This window comes from Poeciliopsis prolifica, unplaced genomic scaffold (assembly GCF_027474105.1).
Source record: "Poeciliopsis prolifica strain line A6 unplaced genomic scaffold, Auburn_PproV2 SCAFFOLD115, whole genome shotgun sequence".
In the NCBI taxonomy this organism is placed as follows: Eukaryota; Metazoa; Chordata; class Actinopteri; order Cyprinodontiformes; family Poeciliidae; genus Poeciliopsis; species Poeciliopsis prolifica.
In genome coordinates, this window is record NW_026562490.1 from 540,651 (window position 1) to 566,671 (window position 26,021).

The 26,021-nt window shown below is 38.7% G+C and overlaps 1 protein-coding gene across 1 annotated transcript; it reads right to left on the bottom strand.

Annotated features, from left to right (window-relative positions):
• Nucleotides 1-3,713: 3,713 nt before the first annotated feature.
• cherp (calcium homeostasis endoplasmic reticulum protein) lies at nucleotides 3,714-25,829 on the bottom strand. Its single transcript, XM_055024142.1, has 20 exons — nucleotides 25,781-25,829; nucleotides 25,469-25,707; nucleotides 23,965-24,138; nucleotides 23,048-23,217; nucleotides 17,588-17,725; nucleotides 17,355-17,506; nucleotides 17,056-17,167; nucleotides 16,019-16,108; nucleotides 15,551-15,743; nucleotides 14,052-14,221; nucleotides 10,683-10,937; nucleotides 9,174-9,372; nucleotides 8,850-9,091; nucleotides 7,814-7,947; nucleotides 7,027-7,113; nucleotides 6,637-6,783; nucleotides 4,902-5,015; nucleotides 4,724-4,818; nucleotides 4,385-4,570; nucleotides 3,714-4,244 (listed from the first exon to the last, which is right to left on the bottom strand). The coding sequence occupies exons 2-20, from the start codon at nucleotides 25,491-25,493 to the stop codon at nucleotides 4,207-4,209; spliced, it is 2,721 nt and encodes a 906-aa protein (XP_054880117.1). The 5' UTR covers nucleotides 25,494-25,707; nucleotides 25,781-25,829; the 3' UTR covers nucleotides 3,714-4,206.
• Nucleotides 25,830-26,021: the final 192 nt, after the last annotated feature.

Consider the following 26,021-nt stretch of genomic DNA (forward strand, 5'->3'; position numbering starts at 1 on the left):
TGTCTATTTTTACTCTGATTACTTGGATTTTTTGTCCTCCAATAATGTTGAAGATGATGTGTAATGTTTTCTTTTGTTTTAAGTAATGTAATTATTGATATTTTTAGTCTAGTATCCTAGCTTAGATTTCCTATACTGCTTTGCAAATTATAGAAATATTTATGTTTCACAAAAAAACAGATGCTTGTCCTTTCTGCATGTTCGACATATGCCTTTCATTTAACATTTTGTTTCATCTGGTAATATGTTACGTTTTTCCTTTATTTCCATTGTTATGAATTGTTATGAATTTAGATTGAGTTGTGCGATTGGATATAAGTTTCTCTTCTCAATTTCAAGACCCAGAACTGTTCTTCGTGAATTCTCCTGCGTCTTTCTAAAACACATGCTCAAAATATTAAGATTGCTTAGATCTTTATGTCTAAGCATCAACAATGAGAGCAGGTCTGTTTCCGTCTCTAGAAAAACCCGCATTGAAACAGCATAGAAATGAGAGCTGTAGTTTTGATGGTTTGAAATATAAACCAACTCTTTCCAAGCACTGTTCAGGTAGAACCACTCAATCAGGTTTATTCATGCATTTTGCACAATTATGAGACAATCAATAATCAAGCCCGTCTGGATGTGAGTCTAACCCAGCTGACGAAGCTCTGCCAGCTTACAACATGGAAGTTTCTATACAATGATTAGCAGTATATGAAATCTAAACTAGGATAGTCTTTCCTTTTCTTCCTCGCTCTGGAACTCTTTTAATAATTATTTCAATCTTCACTCCCCACTTCCACCACTTGCCAGTGGACCAGCATATCTTATGATATGACTTACAGATGTGACCTTATTGTAATTATTCCATGACAATCCCCTTTTGATAATAAATACATATGGAAATATTTATTATTGATCAACATAATGCTTGCATCTCTGTTGGGCTTCCCATGTTGGAAAATGATCAATGATCAGTGTCATTCTTTTCAAATCAAGAGACACAATGCAGCTTGTTCTTCTACAGGGTGCCGGTGAAGTTGCTTCAGGAGAGGAAAGTGGTTTACCAAACTTGATTTGGACTTTTCCTGCGCTTGTAGAAGTGCCAACTAAAGCATTTTCGCCTGTAGCTTCAGTTAATCTGTTCTGTAGTGGTTTCAAGCATCGATGATGGTTACTGTAACAATGTGCCACTAGATTTACATGCACGATCTTTGGAATCTAAAGCCGAACTCCAGAAAGGCTGATAATATATATCAAGAATACTCAGTGTTTACACTGAATATATTCAATCCTTTTTTTTTTGATAAAAGTATTTTTTTTATTATTATGATAGCGCCGTAAAGCTAGTGTTCACCATTGCAGACCTGCCATAGCTGTAAATATGAGCTACCGCTACCTGCTTAATCCCAGGCTTCTTTACAGAAATATTCACCTGTAACTTCTTCTCCTTTCTGCGTGTAGTGGATGCTTAAAATGTTTTCTGATTTTGTTTTCCTATCATGATTCAGCCATTGTTGAATCATATTATTCAACAATGGCTGGCTTGAAAACCATTGTATGAGTTTTGGAGTGGATGGAAAACTGCTTTGTGAGGAATCGAAATTAATTGAAGAGTGAAAGAGGGTGAATGGACCTCAGAGTGAACCAGGACATTAAACTAATTGCGATCAAGTATGACAGGTAGTGAATAGTGAACCTATTCATTTGTTGGCATTCAACCAGTGGAAAAATGTTCTGCAATCCCATTTTATCACACTGTGGTGCATTTTTGACTTATTTCACTGTGATAAAGCTTTTTTTGGTCTGAGACAGTTTTATATTCATGAAACACTGGAATTGTTTAAACCACAAAAATAAACTGCTTCTCGGTACTTCTATGCTTCTATTTGTGGTTTGAACATGTTCAAGTGTTTCTTGAACATAAAACTATCTAAGACGAAAAAAGCTTTCTCTCAGTGAAATAAGTCAAAAATGCACCAATGTGTAATTTTCAGCAAAATCTTGAAATTTCAGCTTTATAATCTTTGGAACAGTATAGAAGTACTGAGAAGCAGTATATTTTAATGTTTTGAAAAAATTCCAGTGTTTCTTCAACATAAAACTTTCTAAGACGGAAAAAGCTTGTTTGTCCTCTCATGAAACACAAGATTTAGACATGGTTACAGTTTCAAACAATCAGAAATCCTACTTCTCAGGATTTCTGAGCTTTTCCACAGCAGATAAGATTGAACATAGAACTTCAAATTCATAGATTCTCCATTTTTCATTTCTTTTGCTAAGATAAAGCTTTTTTAGCCTCTCAGCTGCAGCTCTCATGAAACAAGATTCAGACTAGGTTCCAGTTTCAAACAACCAGAACTACTGCTTCTCAGCATTTCAATGCTGTTCCAAGCTAATAAGCCTGAAAATTGAAAGTGGAGCAGCATTTGTGAGTTGCGTATTCATATTCTCCATTTTTAACTTCTTTTGCTGGGACAAAGCTTTTTTGGCCTCTTAACTGCAGCTCTCATGAAACACAAGATTTAGTCTTGGTTCTAGTTTCAAACCACCAGAACTTTTGTCTTTCAGCATTATGAGCCGTTTCACAGCAAAAAAGATTGAACATATGATGCAGGGCTGCAAATCTACAGATTCTCCATTTTTCTCTTATTTTGCTGAGATCAAGCCTTTTTCATCCTTTCAGCTGCAGCTCTCCTGAATCACAAGATGTAGACTTGGTTCTAGTTTCAAATAGACGGCGGCCTCGTTTTTCAGCATTTCTGAGCTGTTGCATAGTAAAAAAGATCATTTGGTCCTCTCAGAATAAACCAGGTGGTAAGCTTGGGTTACATGTGAGGAGGAGATGGTTTGGTGTTGGAGCTTCCAGAACATTTGGATCAGTGGATTCCAGTGGAAATAGATCTACTGCTGAGGAGAGAGCAGGTTGAAGTCCTTCTTCTCCCAAATACTGTGTCTGCAGGGTAGAAATAAGGGCCTTTCTTATGGAACGACTATCTCAAAGTGCCACCCAGCTGTAGGGCTAAAGATCCATTTCACTCCCTTCAGTGATGGTGCATCAGAGATCTTTTCCTTATTCCAATCTTTCGTAGTTGGAGTTGCAGTGGTGTGTGGACTTGCGTTGGCGTCCCAGCTTTGCGGGAAACTCTGTTGTCTTTTTTGCTGACAGATATTATTGGCTGCCAAACAGACTAAGTCGCCGAGCAGCTGAATAAGGAATCATTGTTAACGCACCAATAGATCAAAATGCAAGTCAAAGTGTTGTGTGAATATTATTGCTCATTGCTCTTTTCAGCTTTCTTTCTAAAAATATTTTCAGTTATGTATAATTTTCTTTCTATTTCACAATTATATTCCAGTTTGTTAGTCTTCCATACTAAATTACAATTAAATACATTTATGTTTGTGGCCACAAAGATGATAGGATAAGTGCAGACTCTGACTCAGATTTACATTTGAACCACATTACCAAGACTGCTAAGTTTTAAAACTATAATGTCACTAAATATTTGCAGAATAAAGGATTTCTGTCAACAGAGGCACAAACTAGTGCATGCAAAAAATTTCAATAGTCCAGAATGATGTAGTGATGTGAACAGAGACTTTAAAATGATCAGGCTGATCTGAAGTGCTGCTGCTGGACTCCTGACCAACATGGAGGAAATAAAGTCCCTGTTTTTGGAGTTTTCCATGTCATCAATATTGCTTCAACCACTTAGCGACTGAAAAAGTAGATTCAAACAGAGGCTGCCATTTATTTTATTAATATTGATCGTATCAGTAATGGTAGAAATAGTGGAATTGCTTTGTGCCTTTCCACCATTAGAACACTGCTGCTGATCATTAGAAATTGATTTCTAAAACACAAAATATTCATTTGTGGTCATCATACACGTTTTGTGAATTTAAATGAAACACCTACTAAAGGACACATACAGAACACATTTTAGACAAGCTGCTGTGGAACTAAGAGAAAAGTTTTGATGATCTGGTTTATTACACCTGGACTTTTTGTACTAAGAGCCAACTTGAACATGCAATCATTGTTACTTTAGTGTTAACCTTTCTGTCGAACACACCAGAAGAGAACAAGAAAGAAGTTCATGCAGTTACATTAACACTAAAATAGAACCATTGTGATGTCTGCCACTCTTTCTAGTCCATGAGAAATCTTTACAAGAGGTGAAAGCTTCCTGGACAGTAAGGCTCATTCTTCCAAGAGTCTCAGTCAGTAGATGGAGGCTCCTGGGCTTCCCGATTCACTGACACAAGGAAGAAAAACAAAAGGCATTGTTAAAGCATTTATTTCAAATCTAGCTGTATTTCAGTTAAGAATGTAGCCATAGCAATACAAAGTCATCTATTACAGTTCTGTAGCAATTAAATACCAATCTATTATTACCTTCCTCTCTAGCTTTCATCCGGGCAACAAAGTTGTAGCTTTTATTCCTTCTATAGTTCTCATATGGATCATCTAAAGACACTCCAACGCCTTTGTACTGGTCCCACTTATCCCTGACATCTCCCCCTTTGATGGGGTCCTGGATACCTTGTTCTTTGGCCCCAAGGCCACCAGAACCGCTCCAACCTGGAGCCAAAATATCACAGAACAAAATCTGTTAGAGCTTCCAGGAGAGAAAAGCTGCCCACTGTAAGCTGTACAGTGGGCAGAAAAATGGAAATATTTTTTTTTGTACAAACAGAATTGTCTTTTGTAGTAAACAGAAATGAATAAGCATACCCATCTTTAATAACAACTGGTGGCCCTTATTCTCCTCTCCTAATCTGGTGTCTCCAGACATTTTAGATGACGAGCTGCCCAGCCCTGCAGTGGCCCTGCAGTGAGAAACAGAGACTGGTACCAGCATCATTCTGTGGCACATTCTGTGAAGAAAAGTGATGACAGGCAGGGAACTCACGAAGGAGAAGTGCTCCGGGATTTAGGACCACGACGGCGCTTAGTAGGAGAATTAGAGTGGGATCTGGATCTGGAGCCGGAGCGGCTCCGAGAAGACCTGGAGCGGCTCCTGGACCTGCACACAGTCATATGTACACACACATATATGTCTAGGTACCTACATATGCAAAGTTATGTAGTTACTTTGAACAAGTAACTTTAATCAGATTACTGATTTCTCCTTGAAAAAATTGATTTGGAAAGTAACTAAGTTACTTTATTAGTTACTTTCAACAGTAGTTTATAACCCTCAGTCATCTTATATATAAAAAAATTACATTGAGCTTTGCCAATACTTATTTAATTCCAATTATCATGGTGACATCAACAATGTGCCTCCACTTATAAGGAGATTGCTTAATGTTACAGAAGATAAAAAAAAAGAAAAAGGAAAAAAACCTTCAGTAATTTTTGTTTTTGTGTGTTTCACTATTGTCTGTCCACCTGCAGCTCCACCTGCAGCTCCACCTGCAGCTCCACCTGCAGCTCATCCACTCACATGGCTCCCCGCACATCGTTTACATTTATTGCACTGTTCATATTAGTCTCAATGTTTTCAGTTTTCTGAAGCGTAACGCGAAGATCAATGTCATTCACAGGTAATATAAATATATTTATTACCTTGACATTCATAAAGAAACAACTGAACAGAACATCTGGTAAATGATGGAGAGGGAGAGCCTGGATAAAATGACCTGGTTGTCAGATAAAATCTCGGGTTTATTATGTATTTCTGCTGTCTTCCAAGCTCAAATGAGCAACTTCACTTTCAAAAACCAGCTCAAAATCTGTAGCCCACGACTCATTCAATTTGGAAACAATTTTAGAAAAAACAAGCCCAACCTGCTTATAATAATTGGACTCAAAATAGTTCCTGTTTTTCCAGCAACAAAATGAGCATCTCCCTCATCCCTCCATTGTTTACGTTTCTGTCAGCTGCTGCTGTCGCTCAGAAAGGGCGGACACTCCCCAAGATGCAGAGAAAATAAAGTTACATTACTAAAGAAAATGGTGACACAGTGCTTGAAAAAGTAACTTTAATCTTATTACTGGATTTCAAATAGCAATGCATTCAATTATTTGCTATTGAGAAAAGTGGTCAGATTAGAGTGCCGTGTTACTGACATCACTGCCTATGTGGGTACCCACTCACACATACTGATATTTCAATGCTATCTGCACTGAATATCACAAACTTTATAAATTTTGAATTCAAATGTATTAATACAATTTCATAACCTTCAGTATTTTACAACCTTGGTAATTTTCTCATCAAGCCTTTTTCCTTAAGAGGTTTTACATTAAAATATCTGCAAGAGTTTATGTTACAAATTGCCAATTTAAGTGATCACAGCTGCCCAGGATTGTTGATTAATCTCAGATTTTGTCTGAATGAAGCAGAAGTGCTAAAAGAGCTCTCCTTTTTCCCCCTCCATTCTCAGGGTCAGAATCGGTCCAGAGTCCAATTTAATTAAACTCTACAAACGCAAGATTACTAAGAAATTGTTTTTTCTTTTAATCATAAATGAAGCATTTGTGGATGGAATGTGATCAGGATCAAAAGCTAATGCTGTTAACACTGACATACTTCAATCTATCCATGGTGTCAATATTGATGGAGATTCATTTCTAGTCATATTCTTAAGTGTATCAGGTGTATGTGTGTGTGCGTGCGTGCGAGATGCGAGTGTTCATACCTGGATCGTGAGTAGGAGCGGGATCGGCTGCGAGAGTGAGATGAACCAGAACGTGACCTGGAGGACTTTGAGGAGTGAGAGCTTGAGCGAGAAGAAGATCTCCTCCTGCTGCGAGAGCGACTCCTAGAGCGACTTCCACCATGACCGCTGAAAGGAGGAAAAATACATTAATTAAAAAAATATACATATATATTCATTAAGACAGCAGTTTGACAGCAGGAGCAAAAATACCATTTAAGACAAACAAGATGGTTAAGATTTGTTATCCTTATTTGATTTTACAAAAAACAATTACATTGTTGCATTAGTTTAACTTTAGTTTAACTTTAAGGTTTCATTGTGTAAGAGCTGAATAGGTAGAACAGAGATTCTAATCCATAAGAGACCCACCTGTTCCTCTTCTCCTGTTCCTTTTTTCTCCTAGCTCTCATCTTGGCTCTGAAGAACTCATACAGGCCATTCTGCTCCCAACCTTCACTGGAAAAGAAATACACTAAACTCGCTGAAAGGTTTTCTTCACGGAAAGTCATGCTTATTTTTAGAACACCACTCATACATAAAGGATAATTGAGAATGCTTTACTTCATTGTATTTACTTAACCGATTACATGTATGACTTTCAGCTGATCAGTAGGAAGCTGAAAGGGGCTGAAAATGTTCCAGCGGTAAGAGAGAAAGTCGACTTCGCTGAGTCCAAGAAGTCAGTAAAGCTAGAGAGAAGCTCCATTTCACTGTAAAGTTCAGTTGTGTCTCTGAGTTGGCCGATCGGTTCATCTTTTGAAAGAGGCAGATGGATTCTTCAGAACTGTGAGACCAAGATGATAATTTGGTCATATATTATCTGTTGTACCAGGGGATGGCTGTAGGGGGCGACAGCATTGACTGCAGTCTTGTGAATGGAAACCAACAGACGTCCGCTTGTAACGCAATAAGCAGTCCTAACTTTTATTTTTCTGCTGAAGGACTGTGGTTAAGGTACATTGCATTACTTCCTGTTTTCGCTGTTGGGCATGGTGGATCTTTTTTGGTCTTTTAAAATGATCGAAGGTTTCTTCCCTGTGACATTTCTGACTTTACTGTATTTATCTAGCAGATAAGTACAGTAAAGTACTTATGCCTGGAGACCCTTCATGGTTAACTTGAAGTCCTCTCAAAATCAAAGCTAAGACATAAATACCTGTTTCGAGGTCGATCATGTGAAGGAGGGCTGTAGAAAGCCTCCACAGCAGCTAGTAGCCGATCACTGGGCGGCATAGGAGGGGGTAACCTAATGTCCTTAGGGTCCAACGGTTTATAGTCACAGTCTTCAAGCTGTGTAAAAACAGCACAAGGATTGTGAGTTAATCATTTTTCTGTACAACCCCAAGGCTCTAGTCTTACATGACCTGATTATCAAAACAGCCTGATAATTAAAGCATCAATTTCCTGGTCTTTTTTTGAGAGGTACAGCTATCTGCTTATGATGGAGTAAGGCCAATCTAACAAGTTTTTGGTTTGTGTTTTAAATACGAGTAAAGTTGTATGAGAATAAAGTCGTAACCTGCAGGACTTTGAAACGACTGTTTAAAGAACTTTTTATTTCAAAGAAAGAACTAGACTTCCAGAGCTGGTCACATCACAAATCATTACATTGATTAGAAAATAAAGCTTCTAATGAAGCTTTATTTTCTTCTTAAAATGACTTTTGCTCATAATTGAACTTCTTTCTTCTGGCAATATTGCATTTTTCTTCTGTTGATATTAAAACTAATCTGCTAATATGACTTAGTTCTCATAATATTATGACTTTATTCTTGTATTTGAAAAAAAAAATCTCTTAACCTGGTCATAAAACACCATTCAGTATGGGATCATACTTGCTTGACTGACCTCTGCCACCTTTTTCTTTTCACTATTAAACCTCTCCATCTCTCGGTATGACAGATATATTTCTAAACATCCGCGCTTGTATCCTCAGCTCTGCTCTGCTCACAACAGTACTGTGTAGGCTATTTCTACTGGCTTGAACAGGTAGTTTGTGGATTAGTTTGAACACGGTGGCCACCTAGTATGTCATTGTATGAAATATAAGTACCGATTTGTTTACTTGGTGTTGATATTGGTATCGATATTGGCAACTTAAACTGAAATACTTGTACTGTGTCCATAAAAATATGGGATCGAAACACCCCTTCTTATTACCACTGTCCCAAATTCAGAATCAACTTGCGTACCTTGACCAATGGAGCCATTAGACCTGCTGGCAGGTCAAAATAGGGTACGTTTGGAACCAGACTTGGGTCATCTTGAACGGGATGCTGTCGATGGCGCATGTGAGGGGAGTGGCCATTGAAGCCATGTTGAGGTGGGCCAAACTCTGGGTGTTGGCCCGTACCCCACGGAGGATGATCGGCTCCTATAGTTGGTGGAGGCATTCGTTGGTTGGGGTGGTGGTGAAGTGGAGGACCAGGCATATCTGCCAAACAGAGTTTATTTTGAAATTAGTCAACATAATTACAAAGATATAGAACTGAAGAGGTAGAATCACTGTCACTGACCTCCAGGATATTCTCCTCCCTGAGGATATTCAAAGCGATGTGAGGTATAAGGCGGTCTGTCATAGTGATGTCTGGGAGTAAAGTCTTCCTGCACAAAGCGAGGTGGGAATCTTCCAAAATTGTGAGGGGGTGGTGGGAGCTGGTTAAATGGGGGGGGCTGCTGGTGTGGAGCAAAAGGTCCTCTGAAATGAGGAGGTCTCTAGAATTACAACATGAAATAACTGTTACTTAAAAAACCCCAAAAAGAAACAGCAGATATAATACCAACAGAATTCTGCTATAAAGGTTAAATTATAATCAATTGTGCCACTGTGAAAATAAAACCTGTTACATGCACCTCAAAAATGCCAAAAATCAAAGCTTAAAAGGTCAAAGGGTGTCAGTGAAAAGTAAGACTTTTTTCTGTAACTCTGCTAGAATCTCTTGATAGACTCTGCCTAAAAGCGTTCTCCATTCAGGCAGATTCCAGGAGCCTCATTTATAAAAGAGTGTGGAGTTTTCACAATAAATTTGGCATACGGACAAATTTAGAAAACTGTGGTGCACAAAAAAGTTCAGTTGTATAAAGTTGTACGTACACAGATACCTGCTCACTGTTTCCTTTATAAATCTTAATTTTCGGGAAATGGAGTGCAGATATGTAAATCTATACAAATTTGCATGCATATGTAAATTTGTATAAATACCCAGAAGGCTGCCACCATTTGAAGCAATAACCATGGCAACGGTCCTTGTTTGCAGCAGTATAAGTACTTATAATAATAATTATATATTTTATTTAAAAGGTATTATCAGGGAACATAAGGTAAATGCATTGAAAATAAAAATAATTAAAAACAATATTTTTTAAAAGAATATTCCCAGTAGAAAAAAAAGAAAATAAAGAGACCCAAGTCAAGTGTAAATGCTTGTTTGAACATCAGAGCGTTCAGCCGGGATATCAAAACAGATAGCAGCCAGAGTCCATTGCGGTGAGTGAGGAATGTGGAAGTTAATTAAATGGAGGACTCTTGCAAAAGTTGCACATTTACAGAATGTGCAACTTTTGTAAATGTTGCACATTCTGTCCATAAAGGCGTATTCATAAAGCTGGCGGCTCGACTCAAGGATGACTGTCTCGACCTGTCAGCAGCTCCAGCTTGACCAGTAATGCATGCTCCTTCTGCGCAGAGCTCCAGGTTGGTCAGTTTGGCCAATCTAAACGCTAATAAATCATAATCAACATTTCCCAGCAGATCAATACAGTCTAAATAAGTGTAGTTAGGTGAATTTTGACGCTTTTTAGTTTGTTATTCGCCACAAAAAAAGTTTGCGTGGCTGCCGCACATTTTCACATCAAGTAAAAAGTTTGCGTACAGTTACGCAAACTTTCACCACGTTCATTTTTATACATGCTGTCTTGTGCATAAATACATGAGGCCCCACAACTGACTGACTAAATAGCATACATTTAACAACGTTTATATGGTGACCTAAAGGAAATGGAACCAAAATGAAGCCAAAACATACCTGCATTCGTGGTGGAAATGGGGGCTCTCTTTGGCCCCATGGAGGCTGATCAGTCTGGTTACCCCAGGGGGGTTGCTGATCAAATGAATTCCAAGACGGGGGACCCATCTCAGAACCTCCTGGCCCACTCCAGGGGCCTCCATCTCTTGGAGGACCTCCAGTCCAGTTTCCTGGGTCTCTCTGCTCGTTCCACATTCCCTCATGACTGTTCCACGGAGGACAGGGAGGTGGGGGCTGGTTCATGTCAAAGGGAGGCTGGGGAAACAGGCAGTTTTCTGATGTGTCGCCTTACTTCTATGGCATTGCTTATTTACAATATGATTATTTTAATCTGCATAACAGGTGTGTCGGCCCTGCGGTGCAGTCCTGTGTGTGTGTGTGCTATGTGGCTGTGTCAACTAACACTGTCAACTAACACTGTCAATTAAGGTCCTCAACGGTGGGAGGTGCTTCCATTACATTCCATTTCCGGGTGTGACTGGCTGAAGCAAGTATCACTCGCATACGGCCCGGAAATCCAGGCCCAGATGAGTTCCGGACTCCCTCATGTGGAGGGACCAGGCTGAAGGAGCGCGGGTCGATCACATCTTGGGCTACCGCCTATTGCTCCTAGACAATTTGATTCTATATCTACTCCCAGGACTCTGGTCCTGGGAGTAGTGATCATTTTTAGTACAGATTTTATAGTTAAGTGAACTTAAAACAAAAAGTCAACATCAACAAACCCAACATGAAATTCTAAATATATTGAAGGGCTCATGAAAATATTTTCAAAAAATTTACTACCAAGTCAAATTCTGATAGTTACCTTTTACTGGTCTTAATTTGGGCTAAATTAATTTACTACCTTTTACTACCTCTCGGAAACCCTGCCAATATATTGTGATGGGTGGCAATAATGATGTTTCATGTTATGTAATATAACGTAAACTTACAATAGGAACCACAAAGAAACATTTAGTGGAATGTATATATTTCCACTAAACCTGATAAAGATTGTTTAACACTTGTTTTTTTAGACGTTATTTGAATGTAATGTTTCATCTGTTTTGTTTTAGGTTGCTTCATATCACTGCCAGGTTTCTACGATAAAAATCTCATTTTGAGTGAGACCTGGCAATGATCAGCAGTAACACATTAATCTCAGTGATGACTACCTGCTTAAATCAAAGTTAACAGGGTGCTGGCCATAAAATTAGAATATCATAAAAAAGTTGATTAAAATCAGTAATTCCATTAAAAAAATTAAACATGTTTATTATACTTGTTCTTTACACAAAGAATGATATATTTCAAATGTTTTTGTTTAATGTTGATAATTTTTACTGACAACTAATGAAAATGTCATTTTCAACATCTCAGACAATTTGAATATTTTCAGAAGGTTCAATATTGAAGACACTTGTGCCACACTTTGATAAGCTAATTAATTCAAAACACTTGCAAAGGCCTTTAAATAGGCCCCAAGTCTAGTTTTGTAGGCTAAACAATTATGGCTACATTTAAAATGTATTGGAGATTCACAAAGAGTGGACTGCAGCTGGAGTGAGTTCTTCAAGAAGCCCTTATATATCCGCACACAGATATATGCCAAACAGTCATGGGTTCCAGCTTGTGTCAAACCACTCTTGAAAATGAGACGGCATCAGAAGTGTCTCACCTTGGCTGAAGAGGAAAAGCAGTGGACTGCTCCTGAGTTATCTAAAGTTCTGTTCTCTGATGAAGGTAAATTTTACATTTCCTTTGGAAATCAAGTCCCTGACTTTGGAGGAAGAGAGAAGAGACCTCACAGCAACAAGTGCCTCTTCTCTCCCTGCTTGAGGTCAAGTGTAAGGTTTCCAGTCAGTTTGGGAAACCATGTCATCTTCTGGTGTTAGTCCATTGTGTTTTCTGAGGTCCAAGGTCAACACAGCCATCTAACAGGGAGCTTTAAAGCACTTCATGCTTCCTGCTGCTGACCAACTTTATAGAGAAGCCTCCTGTGATTGACTCTTTGGGCGACTGTGGCTGTGTGGCAGAGTTGTCGTCTTGCAATCAGAAGGTTGTAGGTTCAATTCCAGCTTCCTCCTGCCATATGTCGATGTGCCTCTGGGCAAGGCACTTGCCCAGAGGCACATCTGGGCAAGTGGTATGCAATTTGGGTTACCAAATTGCATACCGGTCTGTGTATCGATGTATGAATGTGTGAACGAATGGGTGAATGTGACTCTCGTGTAAAGCGCTTTGAGTGGTCAAAATGACTGGAAAAGCACTATATAAGTTCAGTCCATTTACCATTTTTACCATTTTACCCGGTTTAAGGATCATGCCATGCCTGTTCTTAACTGGCCAGCAAACTCTCCTGACCTCAGCCCCATAGAGGTCAGGAGATATAATACCAACAGCTTCACAATATGGGCTATTGTGAAGAGGAAAATGCGATATAACAAACCCAACAATTCTGAAGAGCTGAAGGTCACTATCAGAGCAACCTATACTCTCAAATGTTTCAATGAGCAGTGCCACAGACTGATCAGCTCCATGTCACGCCGCATTGCTGCAGTAATCCAGACAAAAGGAGCCCAAATAAGTATTAAGTGCTGTACATGCTCATACTTTTCATGTTCATATTTTTCAATTGGCCAACATTTCTAAAAATCCTTTTTTGTATTGTTCTTAATATTCAAATTTTCTGAGATATTGAATTTGAGTTTTTCATTACTTGTCAGTAATAATAATCAATATTAAACAAAATAAACATTTGAAAAATATCCATCTGTGTGTAATCAACAAATATAATATACAAGTTTCACTTCTTTCAATAAAATTACTGACTTAAATCAAGACCCTACAACTGTTTTACTCTGTGCAATGTCCAGTTGGGTTACACTGTGTCCTTTTACAATTTTTTTTGTGTGTGTGGTTTTGTAAAGATCACAGTACTTCCTCACTGTCTGACGCGACATTTGCAGAGTTTCTGTGCAAAGTGTGAAGACCCCAGTAACTGGGAAGGTTTATTCAAGCAGGGTCGCACTGACCTCGCTTTTACCCTGTGGTTTCCCACTGTCTGACCGTGACATCTATCGTGCTCCTCACGCCAAGACTGCTGGAGGTTCAACCCGAACCAGGTCCAGATAATTGATGGTTTTGCATCTACGTTTTTAATGAGCTCTTCCTCATCATGCTGCAAAATCTTCCCCCTGGCTCTGTTTTGATACCAGCTGATTACATCATCAACTAGCAGATCCCTATTGTGGCCTCTATCATTTCTACCATACTGGATATATTGTACATTCCTAACGCGCACATATACGGACATGATCTAAAAACATCTGAAACCATGAAGAAAGTTGTCACTTTCCACAAATACAGAAACAAATGGATGTTTACCGGCTGGTTGGGGTTCCAGGGTCCGACATGCTGAGGCTCAAACCACGTAGGCTTGTTGGGTGGCATATCAGATGGCCCACTGGAGTTTTTGGCGTCCTGTGATCTGGGTGGAGCTCCGTCAAATTCTCCTGGAGGAGGGCCAATCACAGGAGGCTTCACATCTCCTGCACCTAAAAAGATAAAATTAGAGCTTTAGGAGACAACCTTGTTATTTGGATTAACACAGGGAATGTGTCAGTTATTTATTTATTTTTTTATGCTTTATTCAAAATTCTTCTAATAGGCTTGTTTTTGCTTTTTTGTGACTCAAATGTTTCAGTTTATGATATATTATTCTGTATTGGACAAAGGTAACCTGATTAAATACAAAAACATGTTTTGTTTTAACCTGATTTTTCCAATAAGGGAGAAATGGTCCACCCCACCTGGCAATCTGGGGAATAGTAACTGCTTTACTTGTTAAATTGAATTAACTGTGATTACAGAGTAACTCACTGCAAAATCAATTTCTTTTCTGAAAAACTGTCTAAATAGGTTATTTAGGGTTCTATTTTTATGTTTCTGTGTGACTCTTGACATTTTTGTGAAAATGTATTAATTTAGCAATATTTGGTCAAAACTGACTTTGTCCTGGCCTCCTCTGGTCAAACAGTGCTTAGGCAGTTGGATCCTCCTACTGGTTTAAAACAGAACAGCTTTACTTCCTCAGCCCCAGGTTCGGGTGTAAAACCGTTGCACTCAGACACATGCCCCGCCTCGTAGTTAGTCAGAAGTTGGAATAGTAAGCAATCCTATGGCAAGCGCTGATCGGTAGCGTTACTCAGCTTTACAAATGTGCGATTTATATACAATATGGACACAGAGTGGAATCGGTCTGTTCTGCTCTGACTTCTTTCGACAGTACACTGTCAGGCTGACTGCAGTGCTTGGGAAGCAGAAAGTACAGCTCAGGACACAACAGGGTTGCAGCTGAGCTGAAAAGTGTCATTATCATAGTCTCCAACAAGACAGAAAAAGTAGCTGGCTTTGTCTCGTTGATTTTTTTGATGAAGTCACTAAATGCAACGACAAATGTTAGAAGTAAGCAACAGAGTTTCTTTCATCCTGACCACGGCCCCTCAGATCCTTTTCGCTCATCCTCACACTCAACCTCTCAGTGTTACTTAACTCTCCCACTTTGCTGGAATTTTTCAAAATTTGTTTGGGGTTGGGTTATGCTTTGAATAACCTTTTCAGAAAGCTGAGCTCAATTTTGCAAACCTTTTTATTATTGATCTCCATGAGTAATAACTCAATTAAATAAAACCAAAAAGTATGTTGAAGGCCCATGTGACCATAGCAACAGAAATAATAAGTAGGGGAACAGAGTTGCATTAGATCTGAAAAGATTTATCTTGAAAAATGTATAAAATGACCAAGAATTTGAAAGTAAATATTGGACTGACTAAATCCATTTTTTTAACATGAAAACAGACTTTTTGCTGGAGGGATTCTCTTACTGGCTTGGGTTGTTATAGGTGGGACTTTTTCAGCCTCAGCAGGGGGAGGTGCTGATCCGGCAGGGCAAGCCTGTTGCTGCTGCTTCAAACTACTAACAAACTTCTCATGTTGGGTCTTTAAAGCCTGAATCTGCTGCTGAAAGGCCAGTTGGATGGGCTGCACCACAGCAGCATACTCTGTTATCAGGGAAGCCTGAAAAATCAAGAGCAAAATCATTAAGAGTTCCACCTAACTACCAAGGCTTTACTTCTCAGAATCATTCACAAGCATGCACAGCAAACATATTGTTTGAACAAAATTATCAAAATATAAACTAACACAGCTCAACTACTGTGAAAGAACACATTGGTTGTGTTTGACCGCCTCAGTCTTTCAGTAAAGTGAAAGACTAAGGATTATCTCTTTAAAATTAGTCATTGATGAAATGCTCCATAGATATTGTGAGACTGAATGACATTTGCACAGACCTGGTACTGTCCAATGCCAAGTGCTGGGTTCTGCAACTGCTGGATTGTCTCTTCATCAAAATACCCATTCTTCTCCCAAAGCTGCAGCAACTGCAGAGATACAAGGAACTATGGGTTGTTATCAAAAAGACAATGAAAAGTGGTATCTCCATTTAAAAAAAAAAATAAAAGAATAGAATAAATAAATTAATTAACTTTGGGCCTTTTTGCAAAGCAGGGCCCGGCCCTGGGTTTATAGACTTCCATGTGAGTCACCAGAAGGGTTTGAAGGCAGCTCCTACAGAGATAATACATTTTCCAGAACTCTTGTCAGAGTTTGCACTAGACTTTCTTGATGTCCATCATTCTGACAGATAGCATAAAAAATCCCACCATACTTTATTTTCACCTACTGAAAGCTGAAAAGAGAATTTACATTGTGCCATCATACACCAAGTAGATTGATAAATGAAACTTTTTCTTTGCAGCAACAAAAATCCAACAACTGTGGCCCTAGTAACTACATATAAACACTGAAATGGTTGCCCTTAAATTATGAGCACCAGCTTGTGGTTAATCAAACGTTTTAAGAATTTAATGTTGGTCTTTGGCCTGAATCTGAGTTCTGTGTTCTACTGGAAACCTGAAATACAGACTCCGGTGGAGACTGATATAAAACTAGCGAAAGTTTTGAAATCAGGGAACATTTCTCCATTTTTTTGATCAGAAGTTTGTAAGACTCTGTTGAAGGGTTTTCTGGTCAGGAGGAAAAGAAGCTCAGAGATAAAATTGATGATTTTCTAATGCAGTACAGAAAGAGCAGGAGATGACAACGAGGAATGAAAAAGTGTTCCACAATGAAAACACAACCAGGACCAGAATATAACAGGACTGGGCCAGGGCGAGTCCTGCAGTGCAAAAATACCTGTTTTCAAGACATTTAAATTTTTTGTGATCTACTGTATAAAGTAATGCACAAAACTGAACATTTGAGTTTAATTTCACATTTCTGATACCATAAAATGTGACTAGAGATTAATAGGTGTAGAAGGATTTACCCGGGTAATCTTCTGCTGCTTCTCTTCCTCTACTGCTAGAAAACTAGTGCAGTAGATGGGAACAACAACCTTCTGCAACGCCGCCAACAAATCCTTCTGCTGCTTCCGCTGGCTGGGATAAAATAAAAAAATTAAAAACAAAAACACTAATATGTTGCAATACATGCAATAATATACCATGTTTTTGGTTTAACAATAGTGCTTCTTTTTAAATTCAATTAACTTATTGTAAATTATATCTGAATATACCAATTCATAACAAATTTCTTGCTTGCATATTAATAACACTAATTATATACCAGTGATGAAGAACGTCATTGGTTAAATAGATGAGGTGCAGACGGAGTTCAAAATGTGCGCTGTCAACAGTGATGCGATTACGAAGATGTGATGCCATCAGTTCACAATGCTGTGGCCCCTTGGCATTGTTGAACATCCAGTTTTTGCCAGCCTGAGAGGAAGACCACTTTAATTGTCAGATAGAAAACTTTGTTTTAGATATTTGAATAGCTTTTGACCACATCATGTTTACAGAGATGGCATCTTTAGTGCAGGTGTCGATGATGGGCTGTAGCAGGTTGTCAAACTCTGTGATGTCCAACTGAGTTTCTACCAGAAGCTTCTGGATCTGCTGCTCCATTGCCAGGGTGATGGCAGCTGTCACTTGCTCCTACATGAAAAACAAAACAAGATTCTGTATAATACAACTGAAATGTAATGAGTCGTAGCAATATCTGACTCAAGATTGAGTTTACAGGAACAAATCAGGATTTTAATATTACATTTAAGAAAACTTCATTGATCAAATTTATTCTGGATTTGTATTAATTTTGCAACAAACTCAATAAACTGACGACTTTTTTCTGGTTTCTTTTTTATCTCTGTCCGTCATTTTGACTCTAGGCTTCAAAAAAATCTGTTGTATCCTATTTTTCAATTACTTTAAAATAATATTGACATAGGCTATTGAGTTGCATTTAATATTTATCCAGTTTAATATTCAACTTGAACAAAGAATCAGGATCCCATCACACATCAAGCATTTTTTTGGAAAACATAAGTTTAATCTGTTTTGACTGTTTATAAATGCCCTAAGAGCAGCATTTATAAATGCTAATACTATCTAACACATGTAAGTTTTTCTAGACCCGTTGCCGTGGCCACCGACAACACCTCCGTTAACCGCAGAGCAAAGTCATATATTGACCAGAATGCCCAGCACTGTTAGCTTTTTGCTTTTGGAGCAGTCTTTGATCCACGTGTATTTACACTACTTTCCAACTGTATTAGAGTTCACTTTAGCCAAACCAAGACCTAGGTTTTCAGGCAGTTCACTTTTTAGTCCGTTTAGAATTCAAATTTGCATTCACACTCCCCAAACAAATCAGACTTTCTAGACAAACAAATTAGAATCTGATTAAAGAGGACTAAACAGGCCTGGTATGAATGAGCCCTAAGTATCCTAGGATCTTATTTATGAATGAGGGCAGAAGGGAGCGGGAGATCAACAGGAGGATTGGCAGTGCCTGCAGTGAAGCAGGCAGTGTACCGGTTTGTCGTGGTGAAGAGAGAGCTGAGTCAAAAAGCGAAGCTCTCGGTTTACCGATCGTTCTACGTGCCCTCATCTATGATTATGAGTTTTGGGTCATGACCGAAAGAATGAGGTCACTGATAAAAGCGACCGAAATGAGTTTCCTCCACAGAGTGTTTGGGCTCTCCCTTAGAGATAGAGTGAGGGTCATCCGGAAGGGACTCGGAGTAAAGTCGCTGCTCCTTCACGTCGAGAGAAGCCAGTTTAGGTGGCTCGGGCATCTGGTTAGGATGCCTCCTGGACGCCTGCATGGTGAGGTGTTCCGGGCATGTCCCACCTAGGCCTGTCGCGATAGACGATAAGTCAATTAACCGCACGATAAGTTAAAACTATCGACCTCATTTTAATTATCGGCTATATCGTGTCATCTCTTACTGTTGATGACACTGAATGAAAAAATGCTCAACTCCGGTATTCTCCACTGACCCTCTTCCTTATTTCCTTAGTTTAATGCCCAGCGCGCGCCGCACAATCTGATGTCGCGGATTGTCGACTCATTATCAAAACCTGAGACACATTAGCCGACAGAAAGCCTCGCTATAACAGTTCGATCGAACCGTGTTGTGTCCAACAATGGACACAAAATAATAAGTCCAGTTCACTAAGTTTGAAACCAGGCATTGATCAATTCCTTACTACAATCTACCTGCAATGCATGTAGCTAGTGTCAGTCCTGACTGAATGAAAACCATTATAACCTATTTATGTCACGTTAACGAAGAACAGCTGAAAAGTTTCCGGGTTTTCTGGTAGAAATTTCGCTCCAACTCCTCCTCTAGTTATTTATATTTTCTTTGCACGAACTGTTGAATAAACATTCATGTTGTTTCCGATGTCTGCTGGACTTCGGGTTGCATCGTGTCAGCTGTTAGGGATTCCCTCCGTGTTTCCCCTCAGAAAGAAGGAGGAGAATCTGCGCTTTCTGATTGGCTACCGGTCACATTCAACAGGCTGCGTCACTCTCCCAGTCTGGGCAAATCCTTGATTTAGATCAGAGCAACGATCTACCGTAACACACAAGTGTAAAAAAAATCCTGTAGTTTGAACTATTGCATCATTCAGTCGGATTCTTCTCTATTTAAATCTAATTATTACTGAAGGCCAATATACTATACAGTCTTCATAATCTGCACTCTTTTGGTTGAATGCAGTGTTTATTTCCACTTTGGCTTCATGTTGTTTAGTTTATATTCAAGTACATTTATTGTTAATGGAGACTAAGAATCTATTTTATGTTTGTTTTTGGTTGTTTTATTTATTTTGTGTATCAGTCCCAGTGTCAAGTGTCTTTTTAAAGTAAAGTGTATCTATCTTTGGCAGGAAATCACATGTATTATTATGTAATTTCCATTAAATCAATGTAAAAAGGTCTTCAAACAATATTATCGATTATCGCAATAATTTTTGAGACAATTTATCGCCCAGCAAAATCTGTTATCGTGACAGGCCTAGTCCCTGGAGGCCTTGGATTGTCTTGGGATTCCCCTGGAAGAGCTGGAAAAAGAGGCTGTTGGAGAGGGACGTCTGGGCTTCCCTACTTGGGTTTCTATCCCCACGACCCGACGCCGGATAAGTGAAAGAAGGCGGATGTTCTGTATGTACTATAGGCTTGTTAAATGCATCCAAGCCTGGATGTTAGGATGGGCTTACTGGAGCTGCAGTCCAATGCCCCAACATTTGGGGGACCCAGTAGATGCTTTGTATTTTTGTGAATGAATGAATGTCTTAATTTTATCACTAGATAAGAGGATTTTGGCGGTGTTGTTGAAAAACTGTCCGATTTGTTCTGGCAAACGTTCCATTATGAATGCTTGATTATTATTAGTCAGGAGGGTGCTGGTACCTATCTCCAGCTACCATTTCGTGTGAGAGGCAGGGTACACCCTGGACAGGTCGCCAGTCTGTTGCAGGGCACTGAAATCCAGTCATCATCAAGTAAAAGGTTTAACCAGGTTTAGCTGTGTGAGCGGAAAATACTCCCGCTAACTATCTGAGCTCGATAAGGAAATAAACCTTAGAAAGATTCATTTGATAAAAATTGAAAGAGGGATGGAGACAGATGAAAAAGATAGATGTAAAGGACAAATATATACAATACAAAGAGAATGAATAGAGAACATTGTCATGTTTTTATTCCTTAGGAATGTTTTGTCAAATATGTAGACATATTCAAGACGTTCGAGTACTTCTTTAATCACTACTAAATGTATTTTGTTTGTAGTAATGGTCTTTACATTGATTAGAGTAACCAACCGTTCTACAGACAGATCACAATTTTAAAAAGAAAGTACTGTGCACCAATTGCAATTTTCTGGCAGATCACAGAACTTTAAAAACCTGACTTGCTGATTTTGTGTATGTGCGTGTGTGCGTGCAAAATATAGTAAAAAAAGTCACTAAGTTGCCAACCATGGGGTGACTGATGAAACACTTCAATGGAGAGATGACATGGTGAGTGTCCATCAGCCCTCTCATGGTGAACAGTGACTGATTGATTATTGCAACAGCGTCTTTACAGGCCTGTCCAACAAATCAATCCTCCAGCTGCAGCTGATCCAGAAGCTGCTGCTCCTGTTCTCACTAAAACCAGGAAGATAGAGACATAACAGCAGTTTTAAAGTCCCTCCACTGGCTCCCTGTAGCTCAAAGAATAGATTTTAAAATACTGTTGTTAGTTTATAAATCACTGAACGTTTAGCACTACAATACATCAAAGATCTGCTGTTGTTGTATCAACCTTCCAGACTCTCAGGTTCTGGTTCTGTTCTGCTCTGCATCCCCAGAACCAGAACCAAGAGAGGAGAAGCAGCTTTCAGCATCTATGCACCAAAAATTTGGAACAAACTTCCAGAAAACTGTAAAACAGTAGAAACCCTGACTTCCTTTAAATCTCAACTAAAAACACACCTGTTTAGAATTGTATTTGAAATGTAATATGTAACAATGTATTGTTTATTTCATGATGCATGACTTTGTGTTCTTGTGTTTATGATGTAAAGCACTTTGAAATGCCTTGCTGCTGAAATGTGCTCTACAAATAAGATTTGATTGATTGATTTTTGTGACCTTGTAGGTAGATAAGGTTGGTGGATAGGATTGATTCCACAAGTCATGGCCAACCTCTGACCACCCAAATGGAAGGAAAAATATATATATTTGTGTGTGTGTGTGTGTGTGCGTGCGTGTGTGTTATTAATGTGCTATTCAACCAGATGCGCTACAAAGCGACCTGTCCATTACTCTTTCACACGCAATCAGCTCCCAGTCAGAAAAATGCATTTAGCTCGTTGTACATAAAATTATTTTTTAGTGATTGATTTAGTTGCCTACACAATGTACTATATGAGTAAAGTTGAAACTGTCTGTGCATGGGATTCAGATTTTTCTGTGATTAAAAAACAACTGTCAATTACAGAAAGCATTCCCTTAATGCAACTCCTTCTTCAAAATTAAGGGCAGTGCTTCAACTATGCCTGGTCTGTTATTGGGTTTTAGCTCAACAACAGACCTCCAGACACTTAGCCAATGGTTGTAAAAGCAATACTTTGTGCCTCCTTCAGTATCCTTCCAGTATCTGAACAAGTTGCAGTTGTTACGTATTCAATGTAACTTGCCCAGTGAGAGTTAATACTCTCCTGAATATGAAACAGCATACCACTCAGTGGAAATGAGGCAAAAAAAGGCCTACAGTGTGCCAAGATAATACTCCTCATGCAATCAAGCCACGACCATTAGAGTTATTGCTACAATAAGGGATGGATCAATACTTTGATGTTTTTCACTCGAAATTCTCCCCCTGCCATCTAAATGTTGCAGCTCAAATCAGGAACTGTTGGACAAGCCAACATTTATCCAGTTTCTCATTGGTCAGTTTTGTTGAGCTGTGGGAATTGTAGTTTCAGCTTCAAAATGTTGGTTGAATCAAAAGGAACCAGTATTTGCAAACCTAAATGATGGCTGTGCAAGAAACCCAGTAGATCAAGTTTCTGAAATGCTCAGAACAATCTGAGGTCAGAAACCAAAAACTACCACATTCAAAATTACTTCAATTCCACTTTTTTTTTTTACCTCAGCCTAATGCGTGGCTTAAACAACAGGTCATGTTTACCATAAACAAAAGTCTAAAAATGTTTCAAATAAAAACTTGAGCAGGTATTAAGAAAGTGAGCTTTAAGTGTACTCAGGGACTCTGAGTACACTTAGTACACTTACTTAGTGTACTAAGTACACTTAGTAGGTGTACTAAGTACACTTACTTGGTACTCTGAGTCAGAGTACCAAGTAGCTCCATATTAACATTTCTGCCCCCGCTGATCTTTGGTGACCTTTTGCCTTTGGGAATGAGGACGTAGACAGCATTGCTCTATGGTTTCAATTATTGTTTCCTCTTTACTCTATTACCTGTCTGAGAGTGTGCAGGTGCTGCTCTTGTTGCTGGAGGTTCCACTGGCTCTGTTGAATGAGCTCATCTATCGAGGGCGCAGCTGACAGAGCAATTGGAGGTGGAGGAACCAGCTGCATTGATGGAGGGGGAATGTCAACCACATCTTTGGTTCCAGGGTTGAAAAGATCTACAAAAACAAAATAACATTCACCTAATCAACTCTTTGAAACACTACTGAAATAAAAAAAACAAAAATACTCGTTTTTTGTTTATTAAACCAAAATCAGAAATCGGATTAACGGCTCAGTTATTTGATTTCCCATTTAGTGCACAAAACGGAAATGGAAAAAACTGAGAAGCGCTCAATTTTTATTTTCACGATTTCATTTTTGACAAATGGTCTGACCCGGAAATACACTCATTTAGAGTTTTGCTGACACTTCACTGATTCAATGGGAGAAATGTTATTTACATTAACCATTAAAATTTTTGGCTGAAGTGGCACCTTTTAAGGAGGTAAAATAGCTTGGCTTCACTCAAGATTCTCATTTAAAATTTAACAAGCATGTTAACAACGTGAATAGAGGAGCAAATGCAAACGTGGATACTTTGAGTCTAACTTGAGACCATCTATCATTTTGTGCTCATCTGAATCATTTTACTTCATTAACCAGACAACTGTCACCACTGATTCCTGTGCTGTAAGAAGGCTCATACTCTTGCCCACTCTCCCTCAGACAAAAATGACCACTGTTAGACTCTTCTATTTACAGTCAGCTCCTCTGGGCTGCATTAATCCTGGGCTTAATAAAATGCTCATTTAGGGACATCGGTGATTTACCTTCTGCTTTCACAATGTCACTGCAAAAGAAAGAAGTGAATGGTACCACTAAGCGGCGCTACATTAACTGTTTTGTGTTTTTTAACTACATACGTTGTTGTTGCTCCATAGCAAGCTTGCATTTATAGTAGCTGAAATATTCTCCCCCAAACAGGAAGGAGAATTTTGGGTTGTCCTTCTGCTTCTCCATAGTCATCTTTTCAAACTCGGGCCCATTCCGAGCCACAAACTGGGCCAGTTTGTCAATCACATTCCTCAGCTCTTGATCTGAAAAAGGAAAGGATGAGTAGAATCAGATAAATTTGCAACCAAAAATCAATAAAAATGTGTGTAACTTAAAACATTCTTTAACATTTCCTAGACTTTTAGAAACAGCTGGTTAGACACAAAGCTGAAGTTGGCTTCAGTTGCAGCTTCCATTCAAAAAATGGTTAAAGGACCATTATGCCTAATTTTTTACAACCTTGGCAATCTTTAATTTGTTTTACTTTGAATGTTTTTACTAATTGAATCTACATTCTACTTTAACTTTGACATCCCAAGGATCAAGGTGTGCTTCACATAAAAACAGTCATATAAGAAAAACAAAAACACCCTAAAAAATACACCCACAGGATTAAACTGGAAAAGGTTGTCTTGCCTTAAAGAGTTTCTTCTCATTTCTGACACACAATTAATTTGACAAGCATTTTCTTTTATTAACTGGCTTTAAGTATTTCAGCTGCTTTTGTTTGAAAGAGCATTTTTCATTTTCTTAATTGAGTGAAACTCATTATGTTTAATTATACACAGTAAACCTGAAATCTATTATTTAATTCAGGCTACAGTTAGCAAGAAAAGTTGACTAAATCAATAGAAATGTACTAGTATTTGTTGCTACGACTGTTTAAATAGCATTCTGAGAATTATTCAAGCAACAATTCAGTGTAAAGCAATGGAGAATATTTAGCGATTCTGTCCCCAGAAAGATACTTTACAAGGTCACAGATCGCTGAGTAGATCTAAAAGAAATTTTGAATATTTCATTAATGATGTGTGTAATTCCTGCAACAAGGGGAAAATAAAACACTAATCTTGACAGAGACTGTGCTCAAACAGGAAGGAGGTTAGAGAACAAGTGACTGAAAAAAGGAGCATTATAGATTATCTTGGGTTCAGATGTGGGCCACATCAGAACCCAGTGGCCCTGATGCAAAAGTAAAAAAATAAATAAACACACACACGGATTAATATTTTTATAAAAATCAACGATTAACTAAACAGTGAGAAAATAAAGTTCCCGATCCCTGAAGCCTATTAAGACTTCATTGCTTAAGTTTGATTTTTACTTCTTTTTTTTGCTCTTGTTTGTTCTACTTTTATTTCAATTTTTTCCCGCTGTTTACGCTACTGATTAATTTTACACGTGTAGCGCTTCAGTCGACTGTTGCTTTAAATGTCCTGAAATATGAGGCAGCAATAGCTAAATGCCGCCGTTACACATAATAACTCGACATCTAAAGCAAAGAATGCGACGCTGGCTCCGCACTTTATTCAAGAGTTAGCCTGAGCGGCTAACGTCGTGCTATTAGCTGAGCTGCAGCAGAGCTCTGCTCACCTTCTGGAGGGTTCGGGACGTCCATGTTGGTTCTGTCACAGCCAAACGCGGTAGCTCTGGGTATAAAGCGGCTATTATAGCTGAAATATTCTATATTTCATCCAACGATCCTCACAAAACCAATGAGCAAAAATACAATTCCGTTGTTGTCCACCGGAAGGACTTCACAGAAGCAGCGCGAAGAGGGGAGGAGTTGCTCGTCCACATACCCCAGCGAAAACGTTAGATACTGCCACCTGCTGAAAGAAACCCTTTTAAATAAATATAGAAATATATTTATAATTGAACAAACTAATTAATACAATAAAGAACCTCTCTGCGGAAAATAATGTTGGTAACCAAGGTAAAAGATGTCTCTCGTCCTGCTGTCACTCATTGCATTAGCTCTCTAGGCCTAGCTCATAAATAAAGTGCGAATTGTACAACAGAAACTTTTCCGAAAGAACATGGGTTAAATGGTTTAGAGTCCCATACTTTAAAGAATCCATACAAGATAAATTGATTAAGCCAATTGATCAGAAATCAATTGATCAGAAATTACAAACATTCTTGT